Source organism: Balaenoptera acutorostrata, chromosome 3 (assembly GCF_949987535.1).
Source record: "Balaenoptera acutorostrata chromosome 3, mBalAcu1.1, whole genome shotgun sequence".
Classification (NCBI taxonomy): Eukaryota; Metazoa; Chordata; class Mammalia; order Artiodactyla; family Balaenopteridae; genus Balaenoptera; species Balaenoptera acutorostrata.
The window spans coordinates 12926068-12940894 of record NC_080066.1 but is presented as its reverse complement, the minus strand read 5'-3'; the positions used below and the strand labels follow the sequence as shown (position 1 = coordinate 12940894).

The following is a 14827-nucleotide window of genomic DNA, read 5'->3' as shown; positions in this document are numbered from 1 at the left end:
TATCTTTAAGCATTTTTGGCATTTCTGATAAGCAAATGGAACATATACAAGATGTATTTATGGGAAAAGGCTGAGGATAATTCTTATTTGCATTTTATACTAGTTTTATTAAAATCTAAATTTAAAAATATCCTCCCAACAAAACAAAACAAAACAAAACAAAAAGAATTACTGTTATATCATAAGCAAGTGTAGGGCGCAGTAACTCAACTTTACTGATGGTGTTCTAGGCACTTTCGTGCATTTATGGTTATCTTTTCTAGTGTTTTGGAAGGTCGTACAGCTGAGCAATCAAGGAACATGGGCTAGAGTCTGTCTGGGGTCAGACAGACCTGGGTGTGAAACCCTTCCCCACCTCTTACTTGCTGTGTGATTGTGAACCTCAATTTCCTTATCTGTAAAATTAGGTAATCATAGAACCTATCTCATAAGGAACTATTCCACAGACATTGCCATTATTATTATAATTAATAAACATTAATATTCTGTTTCTTCTTTTGTAGATGATGTCAAAAAATTGTTAAGGGAGTTAGATGTCATGAATTCTGTGATTGCTCAGCTGGCCGCAGAAGGTAACTCTGCATCCTCCATCTATCAATATTTCAAAAATGGAGAATGGTTTATTTTTCACATCTGATTAAAGTACTGATTGAAAATAGTTTATGAGTCACCAATCTTGTATTGTCATTAAACTCTCTCAAACCAAGATGGGCTCCAACCGAGGTAAGATCTGTGGAGCTTTGGTTTTCACAGCGTGCTTTAACGTAATGGTTGAATAAGCCTTTACATACTTGTGTTATTTGTTTTTGATACACAGAGGAAGTAGTTATCCATGAGTTTGCTAGTCTTTGCCTAACAAACATGTCTGCAGAGTATACCAGCAAAGTGCAAATATTTGAACAAGGTGGATTAGAGCCTCTCATCAGACTGTTAAGCAGCCCAGACCCGGACGTGAAGAAGAATTCTATCGAGTGCATTTACAACTTGGTCCAGGTGAGATTAATTTCTAACAATGAGTTTTGACAAAAGCTGGTTACAGAATTTATTTTCCCATTAAAAAAAGGACAAAGCTTTAAAAAAAGGTCCAGTTTTAATTAATCACTCCTTCTCAGTACTATTTAGTAGTTATCATTCAGAGGGAAAAAAAATGGAAGTTTAGAGTCGATACCTTTCAGTTTTCACGTTTTGTAAGTAATTGTCCCCCATAAAAGGGCATTTAAAAAAATAGAATGGCTTGCAAATTAAGGCAGGATTATACTAGGTAAGTACTATTTCTTCCAAAACAAGAAATCTAATATTAGTGTTGAACTAGTTTTGACCTAGGCAGTTACCTGTTGATCTAATCTTGGTGATCCAATTGGTTGTATCATCTGCCTTACGCAATGTACCAAGATTTTGGATTCGGCTTCTTTGTTGGTGAAAAGTTGGGTTTTGCTGAACAGAACTCATCATTCACAGTTGCAAGATGCTACCTCACTGTGCTGCTTTCCTTCATAATGGAAGAAACACCCTACCCACCCTCCGCCCACAACCTGTCCTGTCCTCTGGCCCCTCCCCTCCAATCCCCAACCCAGCACACACACCCTCACACCCCCAGCAGGTCAGCTTGCTACCACTTTGGACAGTCTTCTCTGCTTCTTTTCCTGCTCAGGTTCCTGAACAATTCCCACACACGTTTGATAAGCTTTAGATCAACTGGAAGTACAAGACACCATTTTAAGTAGCCGTCAAGAGAATGTGAAAGAAGAGATATAGAAGCAAAGGTGAAGGAGGGTTCATTGAGAAGCAAAGTATCTAGACAAAATATATAGAAAAAGAGGACAAAGGCACTCATGCCAAAAGGCACCCAAAGCATGCAACCCTGGCCCTGGCATGTCCTTGCCACGTAGCTGGGCCCCCACTGGTGTTACCTTTACTCTTCCTGAAGAGCAAGTGCAGCCATATCCCTTCTCTGGTGACTTTACTTCATCCTATAGGCCTAAATAATCCTACAAACGTGTTTGTGTGTTTCATGCCAAGACTCCTCATTAAGTCTATTTCTCTATATTTTTTATCAAGTGGAAATGAAAAGACTTACCTCCACTATTCTTCATAACAGAATGACTAGTTAATAACAGTGTATTCATTTCCTAAGGCTGCTGTAACAAAGTACCACAAACTGGCTAAAACAACAGGAACCTATTCTCTCATGGTTCTGGAGGCTGGACTTCTGACATCAAGGTGTCATCAGGGCCGTGCTCCGTCTGGGACTCTGGGTAGAATCCTCCCTTACCTCTTCCCAGCTTCTGGTGGTGGCTGTGAATCCTTGGCGGTCCCTGGTTTGCAGCCTCATCACTGCAATCTCTCCCTCTGTCAGCTCTCTCGCCTCCTGTTATAAAGACACCAATCTTATACGGACACCACTAATTACCCAGCCTACTCCCCCATGACCTTAGCTTAACTAATTACATCTGCAACGACCCCATTTCCAAATAAGGTCACATTTTGAGGTACTGAGGACTAGGACTTCAACATATTTGGGAGGGGGGTTACAATTCAACCCATAGCAAGCAGCAACCTACAGTTTTTATGTCTGAAGGAAGCTGACTATGAGAGGCCAGTTGAGGGATAGACAGAGGGAAGATAAGCTGGAAGTGGGCCTTTTCTGTCTTTAATTCTATTTTAAGTTTACCCTGTTTTGATTTAAAATGTCATGATTTAGTAGTCAGAGTTTGGGGGCTTTTCATGACTTTTTTGCTTTGTTTTCTCTGTCGCTCACCCCAACGACCCTCCCTCCACCACTCACCCAGGATTACAGGCACACCATGCAGAGTGACTTGTCTGGACTCTAATGACCCCTTGATCTTGTAAATGTCTTAAATTAAGGTCATGGGTCAGAACTAAACCTGATGTAAATTTGCATGCACAGGTCCTGCCAACAGCACTGCATGCAGATTAGCATTTTATAAACCATCCATTTGAATGACGATAATAAGGAATTGATACCATCATTTCATTTTATCGACTACTATTTGAAACAGGGTATATAGCGTGTGAAAAGAATTTCATTATGCATAGATTTTATTGTGATGCTGTTTGTAGTAAGAGGAATTTGCTGTATAATAAAGAAACAGTAGCTGCTAAGAAGTCATAGATCATGCCTATTTCCTATTACTGACAAGGTCTGTATAGTTAAAATGAATATTTTGGTGTTGTCAATCCAGGGTTTGCTTATATTTGTTTGTGAGTTATTTTGGAAGCAAATCCAGAATAAAAGATGGGAACATTATAACTTATAATGTTCTTTGTTAGAAAATAGAATCTCTCCATTCTTGAGACTGTATTTTGCTTTAAAAATCACTTATTTGAACATTTATATTTCCTGGCAGGATTTTCAGTGCCGAGCGACACTTCAAGAACTAAATGCAATCCCTCCTATATTAGATCTCTTGAAGTCAGAATATCCAATTATTCAGTTGTTGGCGCTCAAAACCTTAGGTGTTATTACAAATGATAAGGAGTGCCGGGCAATGCTAAGAGACAGTCAAGGAGTGGACCACCTTATTAAGATCCTAGAAACTAAGGTATCTGTAACATTCATTCAACTCTCTATGAGGAGATGTATCTCTCCTAAGTGCTGTTATATAATACAAATTATAGAATATTTTTTTAATGAAATTTTATTATATTTAAGCATGATGCTAAGTAGAATGGACTAATTTGCTAATTGCTACATAGTTTACCAGCACAATTAAATCAGACTAATGGTAGAGGGCATTCTAAAATAATTTAATTTTTTAAAATCTTCTAATTTAGAAGATTTAAGATTTTTAAATTTTTGTTTGTGATCTTATGTTTTCTTGAAACACCTAGAATTAGTCTTTTAACCTTTGTCTGCCCCAGTTTTCTCTAGGGTAAAGCAAGAAGAGTCATTTACCACACATGATGGAGGGTAACCTGCTTTACTCAGTCTACTGATTTAAATATTAATTTCACCTAAAAAATGCCTTCACAGAAACATCTAGAATAATGTTTGACTAAATATCTGGATACTGTGGCCTAGCCAAGTTAAAACAGAAATATTAACCATCACAAGTCCATCGCTAGTCAATCTGGCATCCGTACACAGCTCCTAAATCATTAATCTCCAAATAAAGACAAAAACAAGATCATACTTCCACTTAACATGGTCCAGCTGTCCTGTGTACAACCAAAAACACACTGTCCCCTTCCCCATAGGAGGATGCAAAGTCCTTGGATGATGTTTACTCTTCTCCTTGACATCCCATAAAGATGTAAAATTAACCGTACTTAAATACCATATTGTAAAGGCAGTACATCTCATGTTGCCTGAGGGGATAAGAGAGAGAAGAAAAGGATATTTCATACACACACACACACACACACACACACACACACACACACATTCATAACAAAATAAGGAAGCAATACTCATGACAATTATAGTCCTCTTTTCTGTAACTGATCACATGGTTGTAGTTGGTATTTATAACTACCTTCTTCCGATACCCATTCCACATTCCCCTTGCCCTCAGCAAGCACCTCAGCTCATCTTGATTCTTTACTTGATGTGGTGACCCAAACCTTCATTCCTCAAGAGCCTGGACCATTAGTAGTGGTACCCAGATTGGGTCATTATAGTTTTCCATCAACCTTAATCACAGGGTATGGTATTACTAAGAGATGCCATAAGGGACCCCCTGTATTCCAGGCATAGTCTTCCTCACCTCTGTTGTGGAGTAGCAGTCCAATTTCCCTTGGATAGGTGGGATCAATCACCCTAATCAGCACAGTAACTCTCTTCTTTGCCTGTTGATTCAGAGCCATGAGGCTACCAAAGAGGCCAGGTGGCAGTCTTAGCTTTTAGTTCTGTGGACTCATTGTTGTGTCTCCGGGTGGAAGTATCCCTCCCTTTGGATCTAAGATTTCTAGATCAGCAGAGCATGACGTTACAGGTACAGGAAACAAAATTTTTGCTGCTGAATTGCCATGGGTAATAGTGAGTGGTGCCACTCCCATATCCACTCCTTGGTTCCTGGGAGTAACAGCAACATATATTGGATGCTGTTCCAGTGAACATATAGCCCTGCAAGTTATTGCCACTTAGCTAGCGCTGTCACTGTGTCTTCCGTAGGCCATTCTATCAAGCCAGCTGCTTCAGGATGGTAGGGAACATGGGAAGGCCAGTGATTTCTGTGACCATCTGCCCACTGCTGCATTTCTTTTGCTGTGAAGTGAGTTTCTTGATCAGAACCACGTTTGTGTAGCATACCATGGCAGTGGAGCATCCTCGCTGTGATTTCTACCTTAAATTTCTAACTGTTCAGAAAAGGCTTCAGTTTTCCACTGCTATGGGGATTCTGGAGATTCCTCAGGCAAGAAAGCCACACACTCACAATACTTCCCTCTACCAATTGGAGATTTTAAGGAATATACTTTCCTTCAGCTTCTGTCTGCTTTTTCAAAAAATATTTTCTTTAGATTTTAAACTTGTTGTCGGTGGAAGGCTGTTTGAGCAACATCACTTGGATACCATTACTGGAAGTTTCCAGCAACTATTTTTTATCTGTAAAACATTTTGGAGTAGGGGAAACGAGAAGAGATGGGACTAATGGTCAGGGAGAGAGATGTCACGTTAATAGACAGAACTGTTTCCTTGGGCCTCTGTCACAACAAAATTAATTACATTATGTTCTGACTGACCTGAGTCCCTCTTGTAATAAAATTTGGAAAGTATGCATTGCTTTTATTACAATTTTCTAAAGTTGTGTTTGCTTTTATTATTAGGAATTGAGTGACCTTCATATAGAAGCGCTTTCCGTGTTAGCCAATTGCCTTGAAGATATGGATACCATGGTGATGATTCAGCAGACAGGGGATCTTAAGAAGCTCCTATCATTTGCAGAAAACTCTACAATTCCTGATATTCAAAAGAATGCAGCAAGAGCAATTACTAAAGCTGCTTATGATCGTATGTCTCATTTTGTATAAACTCAGCATACCTATTTCCTCCTGTAGTCTTGATTTCAATTAGTACTAACAAACGCTAGAGCATTTGTCTGCTTTTAGATGGTCATTTGAGGATAGTGCTATACTTACTATTTAAGATCAAAATTCATCTCAATGCTAATAAGTAAAAGTAGAGATTGCTTTGTCAAGGATTTAATAAACTCAATATGATTTAATTATAAACTTTTAAACAGTTCATTCCTAAATTAAGTTTTAAGCTTTTATTTCTCCTGATTTTGAAATTTTACAGAATGTATGCATTCTTTTTTTTTTTTTTTTTTTTTAAAGTTCAAATTTTTTTTTTTTTTAATTTTATAGCTACTTTATTTATTTATTTATTTATTTTTGGCTGTGTTGGGTCTTCGGTTCGTGCGAGGGCTTTCTCTGGTTACGGCAAGTGGGGGCCACTCTTCATCGCGGTGCGGGGACCGCTCTTCATCGCGGTGCGCGGGCCTTTCACTATCGCGGCCCCTCCCGTTGCGGGGCACAGGCTCCAGACGCGCAGGCTCAGTAGCTGTGGCTCACGGGCCCAGTTGCTCCGTGGCATGTGGGATCTTCCCAGACCAGGGCTCGAACCCGTGTCCCCTGCATTAGCAGGCAGATTCTCAACCACTGCGCCACCAGGGAAGCCCCTGTATGCATTCTTTGTGATCCCGAAAACATCATTTCAATAAATCCACATTTGGAATGATATCTATACAGTAATTTCGAGTTGCAGCTGGAGTCTAGCTATTCCATGTTGTATAGCTGTGAAAAATAATATGCTCATACTATACACAAGATACAATTTTCATTTCACTGGCAAGCTATGTTGACATAAATCTGTAAAATATGAGATTAATTACATCATGAGCACTGAAGATAAAATTATAGTTTCAATTTATGTATATTTGGAGTATTTTATTTAATAAAAGATGTGATTTTATTTTCCCCCTTCCACATCACCCCTCTTATAAATGATGACAGCTTTGACTAGTTTCAGTGATTTATATTCTAAACATATATACTCACATCTGTATATATGTCTATGTGTATATTATGGGAAACATTTCCTTTTCAACCCATACTGGCTTTCTTCAAAGTTTTAATGCAGTATGCCAAATTTCACCTCCCAGTACAAAGTCAGTAGAGAGGGGCCTCATGACTTACATCATACAGGCCAAATCTAAAGACAGCCTGTAAAATTAATTTTGGCAAAATTGCTTAATTCAGAATTCTCCCAAAAGGAACTTAGGCCTTGTCATTACCTGATCAGTTCTGTTCTCCATCTATCTCAGGCCTTCTTAGTTATTTGAGACCAGATGAGAGGGCAATGGAAAGACATGAGCAACATCAAAACTAAAATTTTTACGTATCTCAACTTCTCTTTGGGTTTCGGCCCCTCTTGTGATACAAGTTTCGTGAGTTTATTACCCGTCACACGATACAGTAGTGAAAAGAGCACGGGGTGGAGAGCTCTTGCACTCTAGTTCTACTACTAATTACGCTACTGGCACTGCAGTGACCTAGGGGTGTGTCTGTGAGTGAGCTACAGCCTATCTGGATCTGTTTATGAATTCATTTATTAATGTTTATTAACCCCCCAGTTTGTATCAACAAACCCAGGGCAGGCAAGTAAGCAGGCAGTCGTGATGCCGTGTTAAACGTGCCTGATGATGGGGGAACAGGAGCCCCCAGGAGGGTCCACCTAACGCAGACTCTGGTCAGACAAGCCTTCCTGGAACAGGTGATCTACAGGCTCGGACCTAGAGGAGATGCGGGAAACTGGCTGGGCAAAGAAGGTCCTGGTGGGTTGGGGAGGTTCAGCAGTGCTCTGAGGAGAAGGGACAGTGTGTAATGGCCAGAGAGGGACAGAGCGTGGTGAGTTCCAGAGCTGAAAGTTTTCAGAATGGCCAGTGAATAGAGTGCAGCAGAAAACTGAGAGTCAAGGCTGGAGAAGTAATGAGGCGCCACATGCTAATGGGCATCACGAGCCAAGTTTAAGGGCTTTGGACTTCATTTTCATGGCAACAAAGCACCCCTCAAGTGACTTAGAGAGGGGAGGGAACTCTACAGATTTTCACTTTTTAGAGAAAGAGCACTCTTGCTGAAAAGTGGAGAAGAGATTAGACATGCGCAGGACCAGATGCAGGAAGACTGGGAAGGAGACTGCTGCGGTGATCTAGGTGAGAGGAGGAGGGGTCCTGAAACAGAGCCGAGGTGGTTGGGATGGACTCGGAGGCATTTGCAAGGAGATCCAGCAGCACGGTGCTTGAGGGTCCATATGGGTTTGTTGAATGACTTTGTGGGTTGAGGGAAGAAGAAGGTGATGCCAAGGACAAGGCCTTCTGGCTTGGACAGCTGGACGTAGAACGGTGCCACTCACAGAAATGGGGAACTCAAGAAGAGCGGGTTTTGATTGAAGGAAAGGAGATGAGTTCTGTTCTTTTTTGAAAAATTGTAAAATACACATAGTATAAAATTCACTGACTTCACCATTTCTAAGCGTACAGTTCAGTGGTATTAAATACATTCATGTTGTTGTGCTACCATCACCACCATCCAGCTGCAGGCCTCTTCGTCTCACAAGCCTAACCCTCTGTACCCATGAATAAATAACTCCCCCGTTCTCCCTCCCTGCAGTCCTTGGAAACCACCATTCTTTCTGTCTCTGTGAGTTTGACTACAAGTACTTATATAAGTGGAATCATACAATATTTGTCCTTTTGTGATTGGCTTATTTCACTCAGCATAATGTCCTCAAGGTTCATTCATGTTGTAGCATGTGTCAGGATGTCCTTCCTTTTTAACTCTGAAAAATATGCCATTGTATGATTATATCACATTTGTTGATCCTTTCATCCGCTAATAGACACCTGGATTGCTTCCACCTTTTGGGTACAGTGAATAATGCTGCTATGAACATAGATGTACAAATATCTCTTTGATCCCCCGCTTCCAATTCTTTAGGGTATATACCCAGAACTGGAATTGCTGAGTCATACAGTAATTCTACGTTTACTATTTTGAGGAACTGCCATACTGTTTTCCATAGCAGCTACACCATTTTACATTCCCATCAACAGGGCACAAGGGTTCCAATTTCTCCACATTCTTGCCAACACTTGGTATATTCTGTCTTTTTTTCTTTTTTTAATAGTAGCCATCCTAATGGGTGTGAAGTGGTATCTCTTTGTGTTTTGATTTGCATTTCCTTCATGTTTAGTGATGTTGAGCATCTTTTTCATGTGCTAAATGGCCATTTTAAAAAATCTTCTTTGGAGAAATGCCTATTCAAATCCTTTGCCCATTTTTATACTGGGTTTAAAATTTTTTTGTTATTGAATTGTAGGAGTTTTTATATTTTCTAGATATTAACTCCTTATCTGATATCTGACTTGCAAATATTTTCTCCCATTCTGTGGGTTGCCTTTTAACTCTATTGATTGTGTCTTTTGATGCATAGACATTTTAAACTTTGATGTAGTCCAGTTTATATTTTCTTAACTCCATTCATAAGTAGGTTTTTACAAATGTTGCTCCTTATACTGTTCTGTATTCATTTATAACATTCTCTTTTTTACTTTCCATCATCATAAAAAATTTTTTTGTAGGCTAGGGTTAGGGTTAGCATTGTCATTGCATGTCAAAAACACAGTTGAAACAAAAACACATAACATACACTCTTTAAGTTTTGTTTGCTGAGTAAAGTTTTAATATGCACCCCTAAATCTGTATGCCTTTGACCCGGCACCAGGAGGAGGAAGGTGTTAACTACCATGTTGCCATGAGGTTTATGAACTGGCATTAACATCTCAGCAGGAGCACAGGTGGCCCACTAGCAACTTCTGAGAATGGGTGAAGAAAAGCATCATTACATACAGATTTATTTTCAGATACAAAACCTCATGCTTTTAAATTTAGTGATACTGAACAAATGTTAATTTTAAAGGACATTATTCTATTAGTAGCATAATTACCTTGCCATCTTTATTTTCTGTGTAATTAACACGTAAATACTTCTCAGTGTAGCAATTCAATGAGGGTACTTGGTTAATATGTTAATTCATCTTTTAAATCCATTATAGCCACACTGCAGTCAGCACTTTTGAGGTTTGGTGAACACAGCTGGATTTTGAGAACACTCCCAGCAGGGTTGAGAAACTAATTGCCCACAGTATTTAAATTATTTTTTTTTAATTATTCCAATAATTGTTTATACACTGTTTTTTTATTGTAACCATCACATACTCCAAAGTTAGTCTTTTCAAATTAATTCTTTTGGTCGATTTTCTTGATAGAATCCACTCAGAGTGTTCTGTTTAGGAAAGCTGATTGAGCATCATCTCAGAAGTCTTAATTATAAATCTGAGCATTTTAAGTCAGAGATTCTGGAAAAGTTTGAGATCTTGTTTATTCAGGGAAAACTAATAAGGACTACATATATTTTAAAACATTTTAGGGGCCATATACTTGAGATTTAAGTATTAATCGCAGCTTTTTAATGAAACAGTTATGGCCTGACTGAATTCCAGTTTTAAATGAAAGGAGCAGGGATTAAAATGATAGGATTACAGGACATGGTTCATGATTGGTTTAAGACGAATGAACAGAAGTGTTAGTGACTTAGCTTGTGCCAGTGATGGCCAGATTGCTCAGGCATACATCTGTGTATCAGAGGAACAAAGGCCAAAACAGTATTTGCAAAGGTGGTGACATCTGACTGTGATACCGCTTCTGTGAAAAAGGTAATTTTTAAAAATCATTGTTGAAAGAAGACAAAAATCAATAAAAGTGGAAACCTAGTTGCTATAATTTCTGAAGATATCTCTGGGAAAAAAGTTAATTAAAATATGTACAAGTAGTGAATTATTTCCACATGTCGATGTAATCTAAGGTAGTATTAGCAGTTTTTGCAGAGATCTTTATCCTAACAAAATATTCTTCTCTTGTATATCAACATCCTAAGAGCACATATCACACATTCTTCCATTTTAATCATTTACATTGACTTTATAAAGTTTAATTAACAAGAACCAAACCTATGACAAAATTTTCTTAAGAACTGTAAATAAATTAGCAAGGAATTATTTGTAAGCTGTTTCTTTTCCAACTTGTCTCTGGTTCTATTATAGCATTAAAACTGAGTTTGGTTTAATATATATTTTTTCTAGTACATGCTTTTAATAAATAGTAATTTATTTAGAATTAACTGTAGAACACAAAACAAAAATTGTTTAATGTTCTAATTTAATTCAATGCAGTATTTGCTTTTGTATAGTGATGAGATTGTCATTTATTAAAAAATCAAACTAAATAGAGGAACATCAGGAACAAAAAGAACATTAAAAATACTTTGGTTTTGGTTTTAATTTCGTGTTTTATAGTGGGGTTAATATCATGGTATGTACTTAGAGTCATAACTTTGTTTTCAAACAGAGCTGTGTTATGTTTATGTTATTTTATGTTTATGGCAACTTAGCAATTAAGTAATTATTATAATTTTTGCTATGTCAGCATGTATTGTAACAAGATAAAAGATGATCATAAATTCCTTAAGACTTGGGATCATATCAATACTTTATTACTCATTTTGACTTTCTCCTCCTCTCCGCTCTGCTCTTGAGCATCCAGCTCACAGGTTTGTGCGTCTTAGGCATTCTTCAAATATAGGGCTTTGTATTTAAAATAAACATGTTTTTGTATTCAGTGAGAAGACAGCGCGTGTGAACACAGCACCATGACAGGCACATGATTGATGTTAAATAAATTCTTGCTAAGTCTGAAGCTTGCCTCTTCCTTATTATAGAATTTTCTTTGCCATAGTATTGATATCATATGAGGGAATATGAAAAAAATGCAATGCCCATAATTCATTTTGCATAATCACTGTGTTCTAAAGGATAAATAGGTATATATTTTAGACTGTGACTAAAGCTAACAAATAGTTTGAATTCCTATCATATTTTGGATGGGGAAGTCTTTATACTTGCACAGTTTTTGCAGCAAAATTCTGATTTTTTTTTTTTCCCCTTTTGGTTTATGAAAGCTGAAAATAGAAAACTTTTTCACGAACAAGAAGTTGAAAAATGCCTTGTAACCCTTTTGGGTTCTGAAAACGATGGAACTAAAATTGCCGCTTCCCAAGCTATTTCGGCAATGTGTGAGAATTCGGGCAGCAAAGAATTTTTCAATAATCAGGGTAAGCAAATTGGAAAATGCCACTTTGAACATTTTTAGGTTGCCATATTCTAGTTCACATGGATGTCTGTAAAGTCACATTTTATCTTTCTTTTTCTGTAGGGATCCCACAGTTAATTCACTTACTAAAAAGTGACAATGAAGAGGTAAGGGAAGCTTCGGCCCTTGCCCTGGCGAATCTGACCACTTGTAATCCCGCTAATGCAAAGTAAGTACAAAAAGACTCATTCAACAGGGACTTGTTTATGGGATATTTAACAGTCCAAGATGTGCTCATTGTAATCTCCTGGCTTTCAAGGCAGTTTACATATTCTTTCAGATGCTTCTTTTTTTTTTTAATACAATTATTTATTTATTTATTTATTTATTTATGGCTGTGTTGGGTCTTCGTTTCTGTGCGAGGGCCCTCTCCAGTTGCGGCAAGTGGGGGCCACTCTTCATCGCGGTGCGCGGGCCTCTCATTATTGCAGCCTCCCTTATTGCGGAGCACAGGCTCCAGACGCGCAGGCTCAGTAATTGTGGCCCACGGGCCCAGTTGCTCCGCAGCATGTGGGATCCTCCCAGACCAGGGCTCGAACCCGTGTCCCCTGCATTGGCAGGCAGACTCTCAACCACTGCGCCACCAGGGAAGCCCCTCAGATGCTTCTATGTTGAGTTATTTATTCCTCAGGAACCCTTATGAAAGTAAGAGTCAGCAGATAAGCCTGTTTTCCAAAGACATTACCAAATCTCGAGGGTTTCTGGGCTTGCTGGGAAAATGTGCAGGCCATTTGATGCAGGTAACAGGCTAACTCTTGTAGAAGGTTCCAGAACAAAGAAAACTGGCTAATGCTGGAAATATTAAAGACATTCTACAAATATTGGTAAATCAAGAAAAAAATTTTAAAGAACCAATTTTAAAAGGACATAAACATTAGATAAATCGAGAAACATTTTAAAAGTCCATTGAAAACAACATATATGGGTAAATACTTATGGAGAAGGGTTGAAAAGGAATGTCCTCCGTATTCCAAACACTGTGGCATGTGATTTATATTCATTTAAGATTTTAATTGTCTAGATACTCCATCTACTAATGAGGAAACTGAAGCTCTGCAAGTTTCCCTAATTTTCCTGGGTACACATATTCATTCAACTAGATGAGCTGGAAATTAAAGCCAGATCTGTTAGACCCCAAAGCCTTGCTATTTCCTCTACAGAAGATACGGTTGCCTTATGAAACAGTAAGAATTTTTAGAAGGCAATTTTCATAAATAAAATGATTATTGCCATTTGCGATAACATGGATGGGCCCTGAAGATATTATACTGAGTGAAGTAAGTCAGATGGAGAAAGACAAATATTCTATGATTTCACTCTTATGTGGAATATAAAAAACAAACCAACAAAATAAATGAACAAGCCCAACCAAACAAAAACAAATGCATAGATACAAAGAACAGAGTAGTGATTACCAGAGGGGAAGGGGAGGGACGGGGTGGGGGGAGTGGGAAATGGGTAAAGGGGATCAACTGTATGGTAACAGATGGAAACTAAATTTTTGGTGGTGAGCACACCATAGTGTATACAGAAGTAGAAATATAATGTACATATGAACTTATATAATGTTACAGGCCAATGTAACCTCAATAAAAAATAAATCTAAATAAATAAAGAAGAGTAAAAAAATTCTATTTACCTTCCCTATATATGGTATGAGTATTAGTCAGGGTTCTCTAGAGAAACAAAACCAATAGGAGATATATATGTAAGATTTATTATAGGGATGGGCTCATGAGCTTATGAAGGCTGAGAAGTCCCACGATCTGCTGTCTGTGACGTGGAGAACAAGGTTGTAAAGGTCAGTCCCAGTGTGAGAACCAGGAGCACTGATGTCCAAGGAAAGGAGAAGATGGCTGTCCCATCTCAAGCAGAGAGCAAATTCACCCTTCCTCCTCTGTTCTGTACAGTTCCTCAAGGGATTAGATGATGCCCACCCACGTTGATAAGAGGGATCTTTATTCAGTCTACGGATTCAAACGCTGACCTCTTCCAGAAACACCCTCACAGACACATTCGGAAATGATGTTTCACCATTATTGACTGGGCATCCCTTAGCCCAGTCAAGGTGACACATAAAATTAACCATCTCAGTACGTTAGTTTTTAACACTCATTTATTATTGTTTTGTGGCATTGTGGCTAAAATTACCCCTTTCTTACTTGAAATAAATCCTCCTCCATCCCCATCATATAGTTCATCTGTCTCTTACCCTTTCTTTCTTTTTCTATACTCCCACACAAATATTTTATAAGACCTTAATGGAATGACTAAAAATCTAACAATGTCCAATAGAAACGTAGCTGAAATGCATAAGCATCAAAACGACATTATGTTCCTTTAATAGCTACAATCTTTGACATGATAATTTCCTAAATTCAGGGCCATCATCATCTGTATGAAAGCACACACATTTCTAGAATATTGGGTCATAGTAAGTAGCAATTTGAAAACAACATATTCAGTGATTTTTCCAGTGTAGTCATGCCAGTGCAAAAATCTTATGACACAAAAACACTTCTATCTCCAGTGCATTTAGATTTATATATTATCTAACATACTCTAAAAGGCCTCCAGTGTATATAGCTCTCTTGATTTG

The 14827-nt window shown here is 38.2% G+C and overlaps 1 protein-coding gene across 1 annotated transcript in view; it reads left to right on the top strand.

The window, feature by feature from the left end:
• ARMC3 (armadillo repeat containing 3) overlaps window positions 1–14827 on the top strand; it is a 93456-nt gene that overhangs the window by 28860 nt on the left and 49769 nt on the right. Inside the window, exons 5-10 of the mRNA XM_007189880.2 lie at window positions 504–572; window positions 818–993; window positions 3369–3563; window positions 5788–5971; window positions 12038–12190; window positions 12292–12397. Coding sequence (XP_007189942.1) covers window positions 504–572; window positions 818–993; window positions 3369–3563; window positions 5788–5971; window positions 12038–12190; window positions 12292–12397 — 883 coding nt within the window. The remainder of the gene's footprint in view (window positions 1–503; window positions 573–817; window positions 994–3368; window positions 3564–5787; window positions 5972–12037; window positions 12191–12291; window positions 12398–14827) is intronic.